Source organism: Parasteatoda tepidariorum, chromosome 8, assembly GCF_043381705.1.
Source record: "Parasteatoda tepidariorum isolate YZ-2023 chromosome 8, CAS_Ptep_4.0, whole genome shotgun sequence".
Taxonomy (NCBI): Eukaryota; Metazoa; Arthropoda; class Arachnida; order Araneae; family Theridiidae; genus Parasteatoda; species Parasteatoda tepidariorum.
The window spans coordinates 37,788,811-37,803,745 of record NC_092211.1 but is presented as its reverse complement, the minus strand read 5'-3'; the positions used below and the strand labels follow the sequence as shown (position 1 = coordinate 37,803,745).

Here is a 14,935-nt window from a genome sequence, read left to right as displayed (position 1 = left end):
GAGGTATAGGTTTTGAGCTTAAATTTTTTTTTTTAGTAAATTGAAAAAAATTCAAACAGAAAAAACCTAGAGCAGATGAAATGAACAAATTCTATTTTCATTTATAAAAATATGGAATAGTTTTACCTTTTCTTAAATTCGATACCAACAAATGATGCTCAATGTTTATTTTTTTGGTTGTTTTATTTATCTGTAAAATACCTGTGAGGGTATCATAATAAATTTCATTTCAAGAAACTTTAAATACAATAGGCACAAATCGGTGCACAATAAATTACAATTATGTTTATTTTTACTTTTAAAATGTAGATATTTTATTTTATTATCTAAACATTCATCCTTTCTTTCTGATTTCTTTATTGGGCTTAGTCAAGACTGAAATAGTTCCGTAACTTAACTGTTAAGTTCAGCCTTTGTATAAGCATCTGTCTTTTCTCCGTTAGAGAAAAGCTGAACTATAATTGCATAAAATTCAAATTAAATTTAAACAACATAAAGTTTTTATGTTTAACTTTTTATTTAATCATTACATTTAAAAATTTTATTTATTTTAATTAAATTTAAATTTATTATTTAATCATTTTAATTTAATAATTACAAATTGTGCTAAATATATGTTAAATTAAGCTTACTTTTTACTATTGTGTAATCTCTGCCTGACTGAGTTAAAGTGGCTGACAAATTTTAAGATAGTATTGCATATTGACTATAAATTCTGCTACCGAGATTGAAATAATTATTAAGTATTGATTTAGATTGAACTTTATTTATTGGTCATCAGACCACTACTTAAACTGATTCTTATAAAGTAAATGATTCGTATTTATTACAGCTATTATAAAAAGACTGTCAATTTTATGTGAAAATATAATAACAAAATGCTTCATTTAGAAATCTCGTTTTAATTATCTGTTTCCAGTTCTTCATTACGAAGAGAATGTTTTAGTTTCTGTGTCAGAAATCTGTTCCAAGCATGGCGGAGGAATATCGCTCCCTTTTTGATGAACTGTTTTCTGGCCTTTTCCAGTTCACCGCTCGTTTCTTGTTCTAAAGGTGGACCGATTATTGTTGTTTCTTGCTTCTCTAGTTTTTCTTTCCTAAGAAAATGGTTTTAATGGATTAACTGAAGAATGTCCCAAAACTTCTCTGACAAATTCAGGGGGAGGGGATAAAAATTTGTTATGTGGTCAGTCCAAGCCCGGGACTAACCAATGCCTCCTAGAAGAGAGAACAGGGGTCTGTCTAGACATTTTATGAAAGGTCCTGTTTTTGTTAAAATTGTGAAAAAACTACTCATAATTTGTGAATATAAAATAAGCGTTAAGTCACATTCTTTCAACCAGGGCCCTGCTTTTGTGAATTTGTGCAAAGAGGGTCCTGTTATTGCAAAAATTGCTAAAAACTTTTTCAAGAAGTTTTAAATTGTAAAAAGATACAAGATTCTGCTCAACAATTGCTGCTACTAAATTATGGATGCAACATGCAAATATTTGGTATTTAGCCTATACTGCTCAACACAGAATATTCATTTCAGACGAATAATGGAAACAAAATCACTCATATTTTTAATAATTTCAATTGACATATTTTAAATATTACAACTTAGTTATGTATCAGTTACAATGTACAACTTAGTTATGTAGCTACCATATTTACAAAACAATTATCATTTAATATCAATAAGAATGTACACACAATGTTTGTAAATATAGAAATATTTTTTTTAGAATACTACCTTTGGAATTTAAACTTAGGGATACTTGAAAAGCTTAGTTCGTTTCGAACCGTCTTTCTACCCCCCCCCCCCCNTCTCCCCCCCCCCCCCAGGAAGGGTTTATTCGATTAGCAAAACAATAATGAAGGTAAACAAATTTGTGAAGGGTCCAATTAAAAGATAAATTATTTTGTAAAGGATCCGATTTATGAAAAGATATTTTGTGAAAGGTCCGTTAACGGACCCAAATTTCTTCAAAGCAGACCCCTGGTTTAATCCTTTAGTAGTTCAAACGTAATTACATTTTTTGTAATCACCCCAACTGCACAGCTTAGTAGCCCGAACGTAGTGACAACTTTCTTATTTTACCTCCACTGTGCACTTCATTTAATGTTCGTTAGGTCGGACTACTAAATTGATCCGTGATGAGACCTTCTCTCTCTTAGAAGTTGTAGGCCCAACTGGGGCTTGCTTACTGAAAAAAGGTTTCGGGAAAGCTCGGATTCGTGATAAAATTTTCATAAACTTTTAAACAAATGTTTAGTCTCGTTATTAAGTATAAAAAATTTATAAGGTATAAAAATTTCTGCAAGAACCTTTTGTTGGAATCTTTTGCTTTTTGAGGAATTGTGCATGGATTGTCAAATGACTAATTTAACCTAGTACGTATTTTGATTTCCTTTTTTAATTTTTGTTTTAGTCATCTTGCAGTTTCAGTTGGTTCAGTTTTTCTCTTCGCTTTTGCTTTCACAGGTTGGTGATAGAAAAGGTTTTAATTTACTGATTTCCTTGTTTAAACATAAAAGTGACGAGATCGCACAATTTGGTCTTTATCCAGCGAATATCTGAGACTCGGGCTATGTATCACGAGCTTAGATTAAAATTCTTCTCGGGCTCGGACATTCCAAAAACTAACGTAAACACGATTCCTAAACGTTTTCGACGATGTTGAGATATTTTAAAAGTCTGTCTTAGCAAGGACAATCTGCCCTATGAGCCTGCGTGCGTTTTTCGTGATTTTCACCTTCTCAACAACTGGTTCGCAACTCCATGTAGTTTGGTAAGTTTCATCTTTCTTAACTTTCTTTGTCACCCTTCTAAAAATGACGATCGAATTTCGGAGCACTCTGTATACACAGATTCTACTACTAATAACTCAACTTATATAAGACATTTATCTTTGTAGAACGATAATTTGATTAATGTATTCGTGCAAATGCTTAAAATTAAAAAAAAATTTTATCTGGCAAGTCCACAATGTGTTATAAAACAGATAAAGGAAAGAATCACGTGAAATTACTGATTAATAAGGAAGAATTACTTGTTAACTGTTTGGTGATTTGGAGTCGTCTTAAGAACAGAGATAATTCCTTTACTTAGAACATTCTTCCCATTCACATATTCAGTCTTAATGCGTACTGGTGCTTGTGCGTTGATTTTTATTTTGATTCTCGGAGTTTTCTTTCCTTGTTTTCTTGATCTAAATTTGAAATAAATCACATTAATTTGTTTTGTTTTTTTTTGTTTTTTTATCATTGTAAAGTTAATGTTGTTTCTAATGCCAATTAACCAGTAAGTTTGCTTGGTGAAAAGAATTAAAGGCAGAGGGTGCGTTTCTTGTTTTTCAGTGGTGCCATCTATTGCCAAGAATAGGTCTTAAGCCACACATCACAACCTGTTCTAAAGAGCGGACCCGTTCATACATCCACAAATCGTAATTTTAACCTGAACCAGAGACCGATAAATCTCCAATTCAGTACCCTCAGAGGTATAAATTTGTTATGGGAGCTTGGAGGACTTTGTGACCCGACAAATTTCCATTTACTACACTGGGAGACTTCGACTGTCGGGGATCAAACTCACGACCTTTTGGACATAGGCCCAACGTCTTACCAACCAGACTATCTCGGCCACGTATTGTGAAGTTTACATTCATTACCAAAACCATCAAAAAACAAATCATCACTATTGAAAATGAAAATTATTCTAATAAATCGTTTATAAATTGAAAAACTTTGCCTAAAATTTCTTAGAGAGGGAAATGCGTGAAAAATATTTTGTGTGACTATCATTTTTAAAGGGCTTTTGAAAAGGAGCATTTGGTTTAAAAAAAGTTGCTGAATTCAAATTTATATGACAAAAAATAAGAATATATATTTAAGAAGAGTATTTTTATGATATACCCTACAACATTTTAGTTTTGTGCGCAATATATTTATCAGTGATAGAGAACTGAAGTCGAAAATTATAAAACGCACATATATTTGTACAAAAGTTCAGAGCATAGATATATCCCGATATATCTAATATCTACAGAAATCATTTGTATGTAGTGATGGAAAAAATTATAATTTATTGAAAATTGGATTACCTTTGCTACCATTAAAAAATATTTTCTAAAAAAAACATTAACATTATTATTGACGCAAATGACAATTAATTATGGTAATAGCTACTTATTGAAGTAATAAGCTATATACTAAATGGAATATACTGCATGAGAAATAATAAGCTATATACTAAACGGCAAAACTAATGGGGAAATGTTATTGATTTATTTAAGAGAGCGTAAACTATTACTGACGTCAATGATGCTTAATTAATTTTGGTAATAGGTACAATCGACCCAATTTTGAGTTTACGACTACCAATGCTCAACTATGTAGCCTTGTAATTTTGAACCCAACCCAGAAGACAAAGGATTTCCAGGTTCAAGCATTGGGAGAAATTTGCCGTCGTGGAGACTTTTCGCTGGAACTAGCCCGCATTGGTGTTTCATGGAGAGGAAAATCGTGAAAACCTCCCACGGTTAGCTTGACGGCAAGGGGACTGTAACCCATGATCTGCCTACCACTGAGAATATTTTACGTCAACACTGTGGTCGGTACGAACCGGGTGCGGAATTCGTATGAAATAAAAAGGAATGGAGAAACTACTTATTCGTTACGGGAAATCGTAAAGAGTCACCATATTATTGTTGACACCGACCATGCTTAATTTTGGTAACAGGCACTACTATCATCATTGTATTTGGTGCAGATCGATACATAGTAATTTATGAGTAAAATTGATGCCGATTACAGCTGCGTGTATACTGCACATTTTTGTGATAGATTTTTTACATCTCCTTGTACGGGAGAAAGCGTGATTGCCGTAAATTTTGAATATCGTGCCTCCAGCATCAGCGTTATGCCAGGTGATACTAAATTCAGTTAACCTTTACTTTGATGGAATGTACTGCTAAATACGTGTTTGGCTTAATCTAATTACTTAAAGCCTCCGAAAAAGACAACAAATAAAAATAAATAAATGAAAACATGTAATTTAACTTTATCTTAACTTCAATTATTTTTACATTATATGAAATAAAAAGTGACATTATATGAAAATTTACATTATATTAAATAATATCGTTATTTGTTTTTAAGTTTTGTGCTGGATATTGTAGTGTTATTCAGTGCTGATTAATTAATGATTATATATGTATGTATATTAGAATTGTTAATGAATTGATAATTATTTAGCACAATTGTATGTTTATCAATTAGTTAAGATTTTTTTTTGTAATTTTTTAGTAAGGCAAGCGGACATGTTGAGTGAGTGAGTTATTAATAAAACAAACCTATCGAGTGATTTTATTGAGTAAAGTAACGTTTAGAAAACGCTAGATTTTCCTAATTTAAATTCGTATTATGAACTCTATGTATAGAATGTTAATTTTTCTGATAAGTCTTTTAAAATGATGTTCCCGTTCATTTTTTTAAAAAAAAAAACTGTTTCTCTTAAATTTACTGAAAAAAAATCTTTAAAAAGTGATTAAAATCGTCTGAAACAAATTGGGGTTCCGGTTCTTTTCGGTTAACCGGGCGCAAGCGATAAGTCACCAAAAAATGTAGACTCTGCTAACTTTTTTTTAAACCATTTTTTTAATTTTTAGACACTGAACAAAGATCCGTGGTGACTCAGATAGAGCGTACGCCTCCCAATGAGATAATCCAGGTTTGAATCCCAGCTGTGGCTGGTTTGTACGAATTCTGCTCCTAGCTATCACAGACCACAGCGGTGACGTAAAATATCTTCAGTGATAGACGGATCATGGGTTGGAATCCCCTTGTCGTCGGGCTGACCATGGAAGCGATCGTGGTTTTTCTCTCCACATAACGTAAATGCGGTTTAGCTCCATGAAGTAGTCCTCTAGACTAGTTTTTCCATGTATTTTGGGTCGGCTGTTCAACGCTGGTTATAAAATAAAATAAAACACTGGATAAAATGGATGTTCACTACAAAAATTTAATAAAATAAAAATAATAAAAAGTTAAATTTCTTTGCATCCTTCTAGCTGAAAAGTACCGAGGTACCTAGTAAAAAAGCAAAAATGCATTCCAAACTATTTATTATATGATGTTTGTGGTAATTTTGCTCCCAGATTTTTTTCTACACAAGCTTAAAAATGGTTGGTCTATGTTGGTAAAGTTTTTAGTTTTTTATTTCTCATTAAGTTAATTATCACAAATGTGCATAGCTTTTTTTTTTTCTATGACTTCCTTTCCTACTAGGATTCTAAAGTTATATATATTAAGAGTAATCATTATGAATATGATATGGCTTAATATATCATAATGATATGGCGTGATATATCATTATGATATGGCATGAATATGGTAACAAATAGATTAAAAAAACATTTTATTTACGTGAGAAGGGCTTTCTTCAACTTCACTAATTGCTCTCCAGTTTCACGATTGTACTTCAGAAGATTGTCCACGATGGTTTGAACATCATTTAAAACTTCAGTGCTTGCAATAGATTCACGAGATTCAGTAGTGGACATCGTAAGGGAATGCTGCGACGAGTGATGCAAAGTTTTTGCTTCTGAAGGAAAGGCCTTTTTTTGCAAAATCATGAATAATTCTGCCCAACTCAGGGTAACAGATGAAGAGCTCTCGGATGTGGTAGTATCTTCCGTCACATAGTTGTTTTCTTCATAACTTGCTGTGGGAAGCCCGATGAATTCATCCGCAGCGACGGTCATAGTTTCTGTAGGTATAATTTCTTCTTCTGAATTCGGAAATATGTCTTCTTCACTTTCGGAAGGAACTGTGAGATAAATATCTCCAAGTTTTGGTTCTTCTCTGATGTCCCAAGATGAATCTAGCTTGTTAGCCGCACATTTCACGAAAATTTGCATAACTCCAAGCACAAGAATATAAATGCAGAGAAATTTCAAAGAAGAGGCTATCATAAAAGGTCTGGAATAGAAAAAAGTATATTTGTTCTTTTTTTAGACCCAATAGAAAAAGTAGTTGTAGTAGTACTATGTTTACATCGAACTAGAGCTGTTCGATTGGCTATTTCATAACCATCGTTGAACAGCCGACCCAATATTGGGTTTACGACTACCAATGTTCAACTCCGTAGCCTTGTAATTTTGAACCCAAACCAGAAGACAAGGAAGCTCCTGGATCAAATATTGGGAGAAATTTTCCTGTGTGGAGGACTTTTTGATGGAACTAACCCGCATTTGCGTTACATGGAGAGGAAAACCGCGAAAACCTCCCACTGTTAGCCTGACGCAAAAATACTCTAACCCATGATCCGTCTATCACTGCGGATATTTTACTTCAGCACTGTTGACGGTGCACTGGGTGCGAATTCGTATCCACCAGTCATTGCTGGGATTCGAGCCCGGTTCACCACATTGGAAGGCGAATGCTTTATACCCTGAGCCTACACGACTCTCAATAGGGTATTTTGTTTCATAACCGTCGTTGAAAAGCCAACTCAATTGTGGGTTTACGACAACTAATGTTCAATTCCGTAACCTTGTAATTTCGAACCCAATCCAGAAGACAAGGGAACTCCTATATCTAGTATTTATAGAAATTTGCCTTCGTGGAGGACTTTTTGATGGAACTAACCCGCATTCGTGTTACATTTAAAGGAAGACCACGAAAACCCCCCATGGTTAGCCTGACGGCAAGGGTACTCTAACGCATGACCCGTCTACGACTGAGGATATTTTTACGTCAGCACAGTGGTCGGTGTTCTCAATAAGCTATTAGTGATTGTTCCTGAGACATGCCATCACAATTTTGAACCTCTGCAGAAAGAATGGGTCCCCCACTTTGGTAGCCCGACGACTGTAAAATCAAGTACTTTACGATGGAACAGTTTAACGAGGATCGATACCGCACACCCTCAGTTCTTTCACAGAGAGATAATGTGGTCGCTCACTGACCTGAATGGAATAAATAGAAGTGTAATAATGCTGCTTTTTCGATGAATCACGGCACTAAGTATACGTGTTAAGTATTTGGAAACCCATGCATATTGACAGAGGTGGAATTATAGTAAGTGATTCTCTTGAAATGCACTAGGATCGTAAATAATTTTTATTAACAGTATAAAAGCAATTGAAACTTCTGATACTAACGATCTAATGTTCCAATAAAAATTAAAAGTGCTCCAACTAGTTGAAATTTCTATTGATGCTAAATACTCTTTGGTGATAACATCGCTATAAAATCTGTTTATTGTGTTCAGAAAACGAATGAAACTTGCATTGCCATTGGTTGTACAGAGCGCTATTGTGGATTTGAATGCTCTAGCGCAGGGGTTCCCAACTTACATGAAGTCGGGAGCCACAATTAAAAACACAAATCAAATGGCGGGCCGCAACTTCATCAAAATTTTATGTAGGTCTCTTTTATGTTTGAAGGAACATTAAATGTTACTGTCAGGTTTTTACCACGTTATACAGAACAAAAGTATTGAATTACAAATTAAAATAAGAAGTAGATTTTTAAAAATATTTAATTGCATATTAAAAAATTCGGGTTACAATAACTTTAATGTACACCCATGTATTAAACAATTAATGCGCAACAGATATCTAATTGTTGAGATATAAAACTTTAAAAAGGTTGATATTAAAACTTACATAGTAGCACACATAATGTTTAATGACAAAATTGAGGTTTGTCTGCTGCAACCACCAGAGAATAGATATTTAAATTTAAAATTTACAAATGTGTGTGTAAATATTTTCGTCCAAAAGGAGTGGTTTCAAAAAGTTAAAACAGAGTATTTCTTCGAGAAAATTTCTGATTCACGCATGCTAAATTATATTCACAAAATACAAAAAATGAAATAAAAAAGAGCAACATACACGATTATTTTTGTATTTGAATAAATATTTTATTGGGTGCAAAACCTGAGAAATAATTTTTTTCTACACCGTTGTTTGATAGATTCACAGAAACGAAGAAATTAGGTTTTTATTAACGAGAAAAGTATTTTAAACCCATATAAATTTTTTACGAAGATAGTTCGCAAAAAAATGACAACTAATATATTTTAGTTCGCGAGCCACAAAAAAAGGCTTCACTGGCCGGATGCGGCCCCCGGGATGCGAGTTGGAAACCACTGCTCTAGCGAATCCGAAGATAGTTAAAAGTTCGATTGCTCGGTTCTAACCACACAGACATGAAATCGAATAATCGAATCGCAGTTAAAAACTGCCCACTATGCATTTTTCAAATCGTTCACAAAAATAAACTGGTCACTAACGGGTTCTGAAATTTCAAAATAAGTTTTTTCTTATTAATTTTTTTAATCTAGTATTTTAACTAGTTAAGAGTTTTTTTGTTTCCAGTGTTTTAAGTCAACCTGAGTAAAACTTCAGGAGAGATGTAATGCATCGATCAAAGGACTATAAGTTAAAACTATTTACTCTTTGCTTATAATATTTAATTTTTTTTTCATTCAGATCCTAACTTATTTCAAAAGGGAATAAATTATCTGAATCATACTTTTTTTTATCTTTTGCTCGCATACAACTCTCAAATATTGCTCTTTTGTGGACTTGCAATTGGTTAAAGGAATACTAGTCGCCGACAGCCCATCGGTGTAGATCTATGGAGACCATAACAATCAAACTAATTAATTTTGGGAAACCAATCTAACTATAAACTTTATACACCGAAGAGCCATTACATTATGACAACCCTCTATCTATTACAATGGGCTCACCCAGGTTTTCATGGTTTCTCACCCAGGAACAATGTTTTCATGGGGCGCATTAGGACCCATAATCCTCATAGAATAGTCCCTGACGTCTGTAAACTACTTGAACATAGTTGCAGACCAGGTTCACTCATTCATGGCAACAGTTTTTCCTGCAGGGGTTGGTGCTTACCATCAGGATAATGCACCATGTCATAAGGGTCGAATCGTCATGGATTGGTTCGAGGAACATTCCAGTAAGCTTCTTGCTTTACCAGAAATTATANCATATTAAAAAATTCGGGTTACAATAACTTTAATGTACACCCATGTATTAAACAATTAATGCGCAACAGATATCTAATTGTTGAGATATAAAACTTTAAAAAGGTTGATATTAAAACTTACATAGTAGCACACATAATGTTTAATGACAAAATTGAGGTTTGTCTGCTGCAACCACCAGAGAATAGGAATTTAAATTTAAAATTTACAAATGTGTGTGTAAATATTTTCGTCCAAAAGGAGTGGTTTCAAAAAGTTAAAACAGAGTATTTCTTCGAGAAAATTTCTGATTCACGCATGCTAAATTATATTCACAAAATACAAAAAATGAAATAAAAAAGAGCAACATACACGATTATTTTTGTATTTGAATAAATATTTTATTGGGTGCAAAACCTGAGAAATAATTTTTTTCTACACCGTTGTTTGATAGATTCACAGAAACGAAGAAATTAGGTTTTTATTAACGAGAAAAGTATTTTAAACCCATATAAATTTTTTACGAAGATAGTTCGCAAAAAAATGACAACTAATATATTTTAGTTCGCGAGCCACAAAAAAAGGCTTCACTGGCCGGATGCGGCCCCCGGGATGCGAGTTGGAAACCACTGCTCTAGCGAATCAGAAGGTAGTTAAAAGTTCGATTGCTCGGTTCTAACCACACAGACATGAAATCGAATAATCGAATCGCAGTTAAAAACTGCCCACTATGCATTTTTCAAATCGTTCACAAAAATAAACTGGTCACTAACGGGTTCTGAAATTTCAAAATAAGTTTTTTCTTATTAATTTTTTTAATCTAGTATTTTAACTAGTTAAGAGTTTTTTTGTTTCCAGTGTTTTAAGTCAACCTGAGTAAAACTTCAGGAGAGATGTAATGCATCGATCAAAGGACTATAAGTAAAAACTATTTACTCTTTGCTTATAATATTTATTTATTTAATTTTTTTTTATTCAGATCCTAACTTATTTCATAAGGCAATAAATTATCTGAATCATACTTTTTTTTATCTTTTGTTCGCATACAACTCTCAAATATTGCCCTTTTGTGGACTTTCAATTAATTAAAGGAATACTAGTCGCCGACAGCGCATCGGTGTAGATCTATTGAGACCATAACAATAAAACTAATTAATTTTGGGAAACTAATGTAACTATAAGCTTTATACACCGAAGAGCCATTACATTATGACCACCCTCCATCAATAACAATGGGCTCACCCAGGTTTTCATGGTTTCTCACCCATGAACAATGTTTTCATGGGGCACATTAGGACCAATAATCCTCATAGAACAATCCCTGACGTCTGTAAGCTACTTGAACATAGTTGCAAACCAGGTTCACTCATTCATGGCAACAGTTTTTCCTGCGGGGAATGGTGTTTACCAACAGGATAATGCACCACGTCATAAAGGTCGAATCGTCATGGATTGGTTCGAGGAACATTCCAGTGACTTTCAAGTCATGTCTTGGCCCCCAAATTCACCTGACCTTAATCCAATAGAGCATTTGTGGTCCTACTTGGTAAACCAAATTCGTGCTGCCACGCTACCTCCTCACAATGTGAGGGAATTGCAGGACCAGTTGGTGAGTGCTTGGTACCAGATACCTCAAACTACCTATCAGCACTTTGTGGAATCAATGCCACGGCGGATGCTAGTAGTTTTGAGGGCTAAAGGTGGTCCTACATGTTATTAGCAGGGTGGTCATAATGTGATGGCTCTTCGTTGTATATTAGGCAAAATACTCTTTAAAGCAATGCAACTTTGATCAAATTTTACGAGTCTCAGTTTAGCGAAATCTGTTATTTAAATAATTTATTTATTCCAGTTAGATATTTTTTGTTCTTATCTAACATTGTGATATCTCAGTCAAAATGAACGGAGAATATTGTTCTTTTCGCGTATGGCTCGTCACGCGTTTAAAAAAAATGGATACAGCTCAAAAAGCGCGTTATTGAAGAAAATAAAAACTACTTGGTACGCACATGTGAAAAGATGGACACTACTCAAATGAACATAGTTTGAAATGTTGTTTTATAAAATGGCCATAGCTCAAAATGTGTATTTAAGGAAATAGACTGTCTGAAAAGCGCTTTTTAAAAAAAATTGTATCCGCTTTGAATGATCCTTAATCTATTTTTTAAACGTTAAACATTCAACCTATATTCATATTTTAAAACGGGCATTTTGTTTAGAGGTATATTCATTTCAACTAACATGCATATCAAGCTATGTCTATATTCTTTAATACGCAATTTGAGGTATTTCTCAAAATAAAAAGTTCACCGATAATAATCTTACTTCAGTACAACTTTTTTAAAAGTGTGCTAAATATATTTGCTAAAATCAATTAATCTAATCTTAATTGAACCTCCTCTTGTTGAAGTTAATCATATATTCGATATTTCATTATATTTTATACTAAAATAAATAACTTATTTTAAATTAACTTGAACCTACTTTGAAGTTTACTGTTTCCGCTTAAAAAATCTACCAGCATTTTATTGTATCCTAATAAATGGTGTTTGCTTTGAGGTTGTTTTTATCAAAAATTCCAAGATTATGTTAGATCTTTTTGTTTGAATAAACGTAACTAAGTGCTTAACAATAGGAAGAATTCTCTCATAATTGTTAAAATGTCAAAATGTTGTTAAATCTGGAGAATTCCCCACCTTTCAGATTTGCAACAATGTCAACATTGGAAACAAAGCATTTGTATTAATTTTATTTTATAGAACTCATTGTTTAAAACCCAATTTACTTTTTTAGAATTAATAAAAAGCCGCGCCCTTTGTGTTTTTCATGCTTGTTTCTAAACATTAGCAAATTATGTACTCATTGTCTCCCACTGATTTCATTTATTTTGAAAAACACTATCATTACAGAGATGAGAGGTTGAAGCTAAAAATAATAAAATAGATTAAAAAATTTTAAAAACTACTTAATCAAATAAAATATTGAAAAAAGAAAAGAAAATATACTTTTGTTATAACGATGGAATATAAAATCTCGAAATAGTAAAATAAAATTTAAAAAACAACCTTTTTTTTAATATAACCTATAAAAAAAGATAAAATAGGCTATCATTCTAGAGAAAAATATTAAAGTAGATAAAAGTTTTAACAGCTACATTTTGCAAGTAGACTAAAAAAGAACTGTCATTGTAGAAAGCATGTTCAAACTAGAAAAATAAAATTAAATTAAAATTTTAAAAACCTTTTTTTTCCCAGTAGACTGAAAAAGAGAAAATAAAAAAAGAAGGAAACTCCTATAGAAAGAGGGAAAAAAGCAAAAGTAAAATTAAAAAAACTGAAAATCCTGGTATTATAACTTCCGATGATTTTGTTACCAAGGTAATGTGCACATACATGTTAACATTACAATCATAGTTAATACATGCGAAGTAACAGTCATCGGTGCATAAGTACCGATAACCGAATCATCGTACAGAGTCATCGGTATTTATGTAGTAAGCATTCATTTGCATATATTTCTGAAGTGGTCTTACTTTTTTTTAACCTGAATCTTGTGACTAGTGCAGAAAGAAGAAGTACTTCATCCAATCTATATATTCTTATAATGAAACAGCTGTGAATTCGAGATTTTTTTCCTTTTTTAACTGAAATTTGTATCTCAGAAAATGTTTTCTTAGTTCAAGCATGGTTTAAAATATATTCACTACCACGTACATACATATACATTGATAATATCTCACCCATACTCTCTAATAACCACGGTTTTGAAGAGTTGGACCCTTTTGAAATTGTTTCTTTAACACTTTTACCCAAATATAGGTCAAACTTTTTGTATGTGTTTCTAAGAGATTTGTATGTTTTTCTATTTTTTAAACATATGTTGTTTTTTTTTAAAGAAAGGGGAAAAAAACTAAACTTCTGCCCTGCCCCATATCTTGGCCAGGGCGGAGAACTGAATAAAAAAAATTTAAATAAAAAATATTTCGTTTCTTAAATAAAAAAAATATTTTTTTAATTTTTAGGATGAAAGTATAAGCTGTTCATTTGCAGTTCTTTTAATGAACTATTTTTAAAACATAATTTAAACCAGGTACTCCTCGTTCTATCTCACCTTATCTATCCCATATTAAAAACAGGGCCGTTTTAATGGCATATGCAGGGCCTCGAACTACAAAAATTTCACATGAATGAAATTAATTTTTATGATACATATAATTTTTAAAAAAGTTGAGATGGTAACCATTTATAATCCTGGAAACTTAAATAATTTTCAAAACTATGGAAGCCAATCAAATGAATAAAAGGTTTGCTTAAATAAATTATTTTGAACGAACTTTGCGACCTTCTGTTAGAAAATAAACGCAAAAATATGGATTTGTGTTTACAAGGAAAAGTCGTGTGAGCAGTCTCGATATTCTAGAAAATTTTATCAATAAGATAAGAATTTAAGTTTTCATTTAATATTACATTAATGAAATTTTTTTGGATTCTTATGTATTTAATCAGATTGTGAGGTCTTAATTTAATTAAAGATATTAGAATCATCATTCGATATATAGAACCTTACAACTTTCGATATATAGTTGCTAGCTTTTGTCTCGAAATCATTTCAAATAATTGAAAAAGCCAGAAAAACAGTAGTCTCTCTTGGAATAGTTTCGCAATAGATCTATACAAACCTTGAAAGTTGAATGATGGCTTAAACTCTAATCATGAAATTTATAAATAATCATGAACCATAAACTAGAATCCTCCCTATTATTCTCGCCACTAACGCCATCTGCTTCGAGTTTTATCAGGTTAATCAATTATAAAAATCTACAGAGCTGCAAGCATACCACTGCGCCACTAATCAACAAACACAAACAAAAACCTGGCTCTGGCAGAAATCTCGATTTTTTTTTTATATATCGCTATGTTATAAATCTAAAGTAGTTTATAAATTTTATTCATT

At 32.4% G+C, this 14,935-nt stretch overlaps 1 protein-coding gene across 1 annotated transcript; it reads right to left on the bottom strand.

The window, feature by feature from the left end:
- Positions 1 to 882: 882 nt before the first annotated feature.
- On the bottom strand, positions 883 to 6,917 carry LOC122269413 (uncharacterized). Its single transcript, XM_043042367.2, has 3 exons — positions 6,409 to 6,917; positions 3,036 to 3,194; positions 883 to 1,097 (listed from the first exon to the last, which is right to left on the bottom strand). The coding sequence occupies exons 1-3, from the start codon at positions 6,900 to 6,902 to the stop codon at positions 902 to 904; spliced, it is 849 nt and encodes a 282-aa protein (XP_042898301.1). The 5' UTR covers positions 6,903 to 6,917; the 3' UTR covers positions 883 to 901.
- Between the last annotated feature and the right edge of the window lie 8,018 nt (positions 6,918 to 14,935).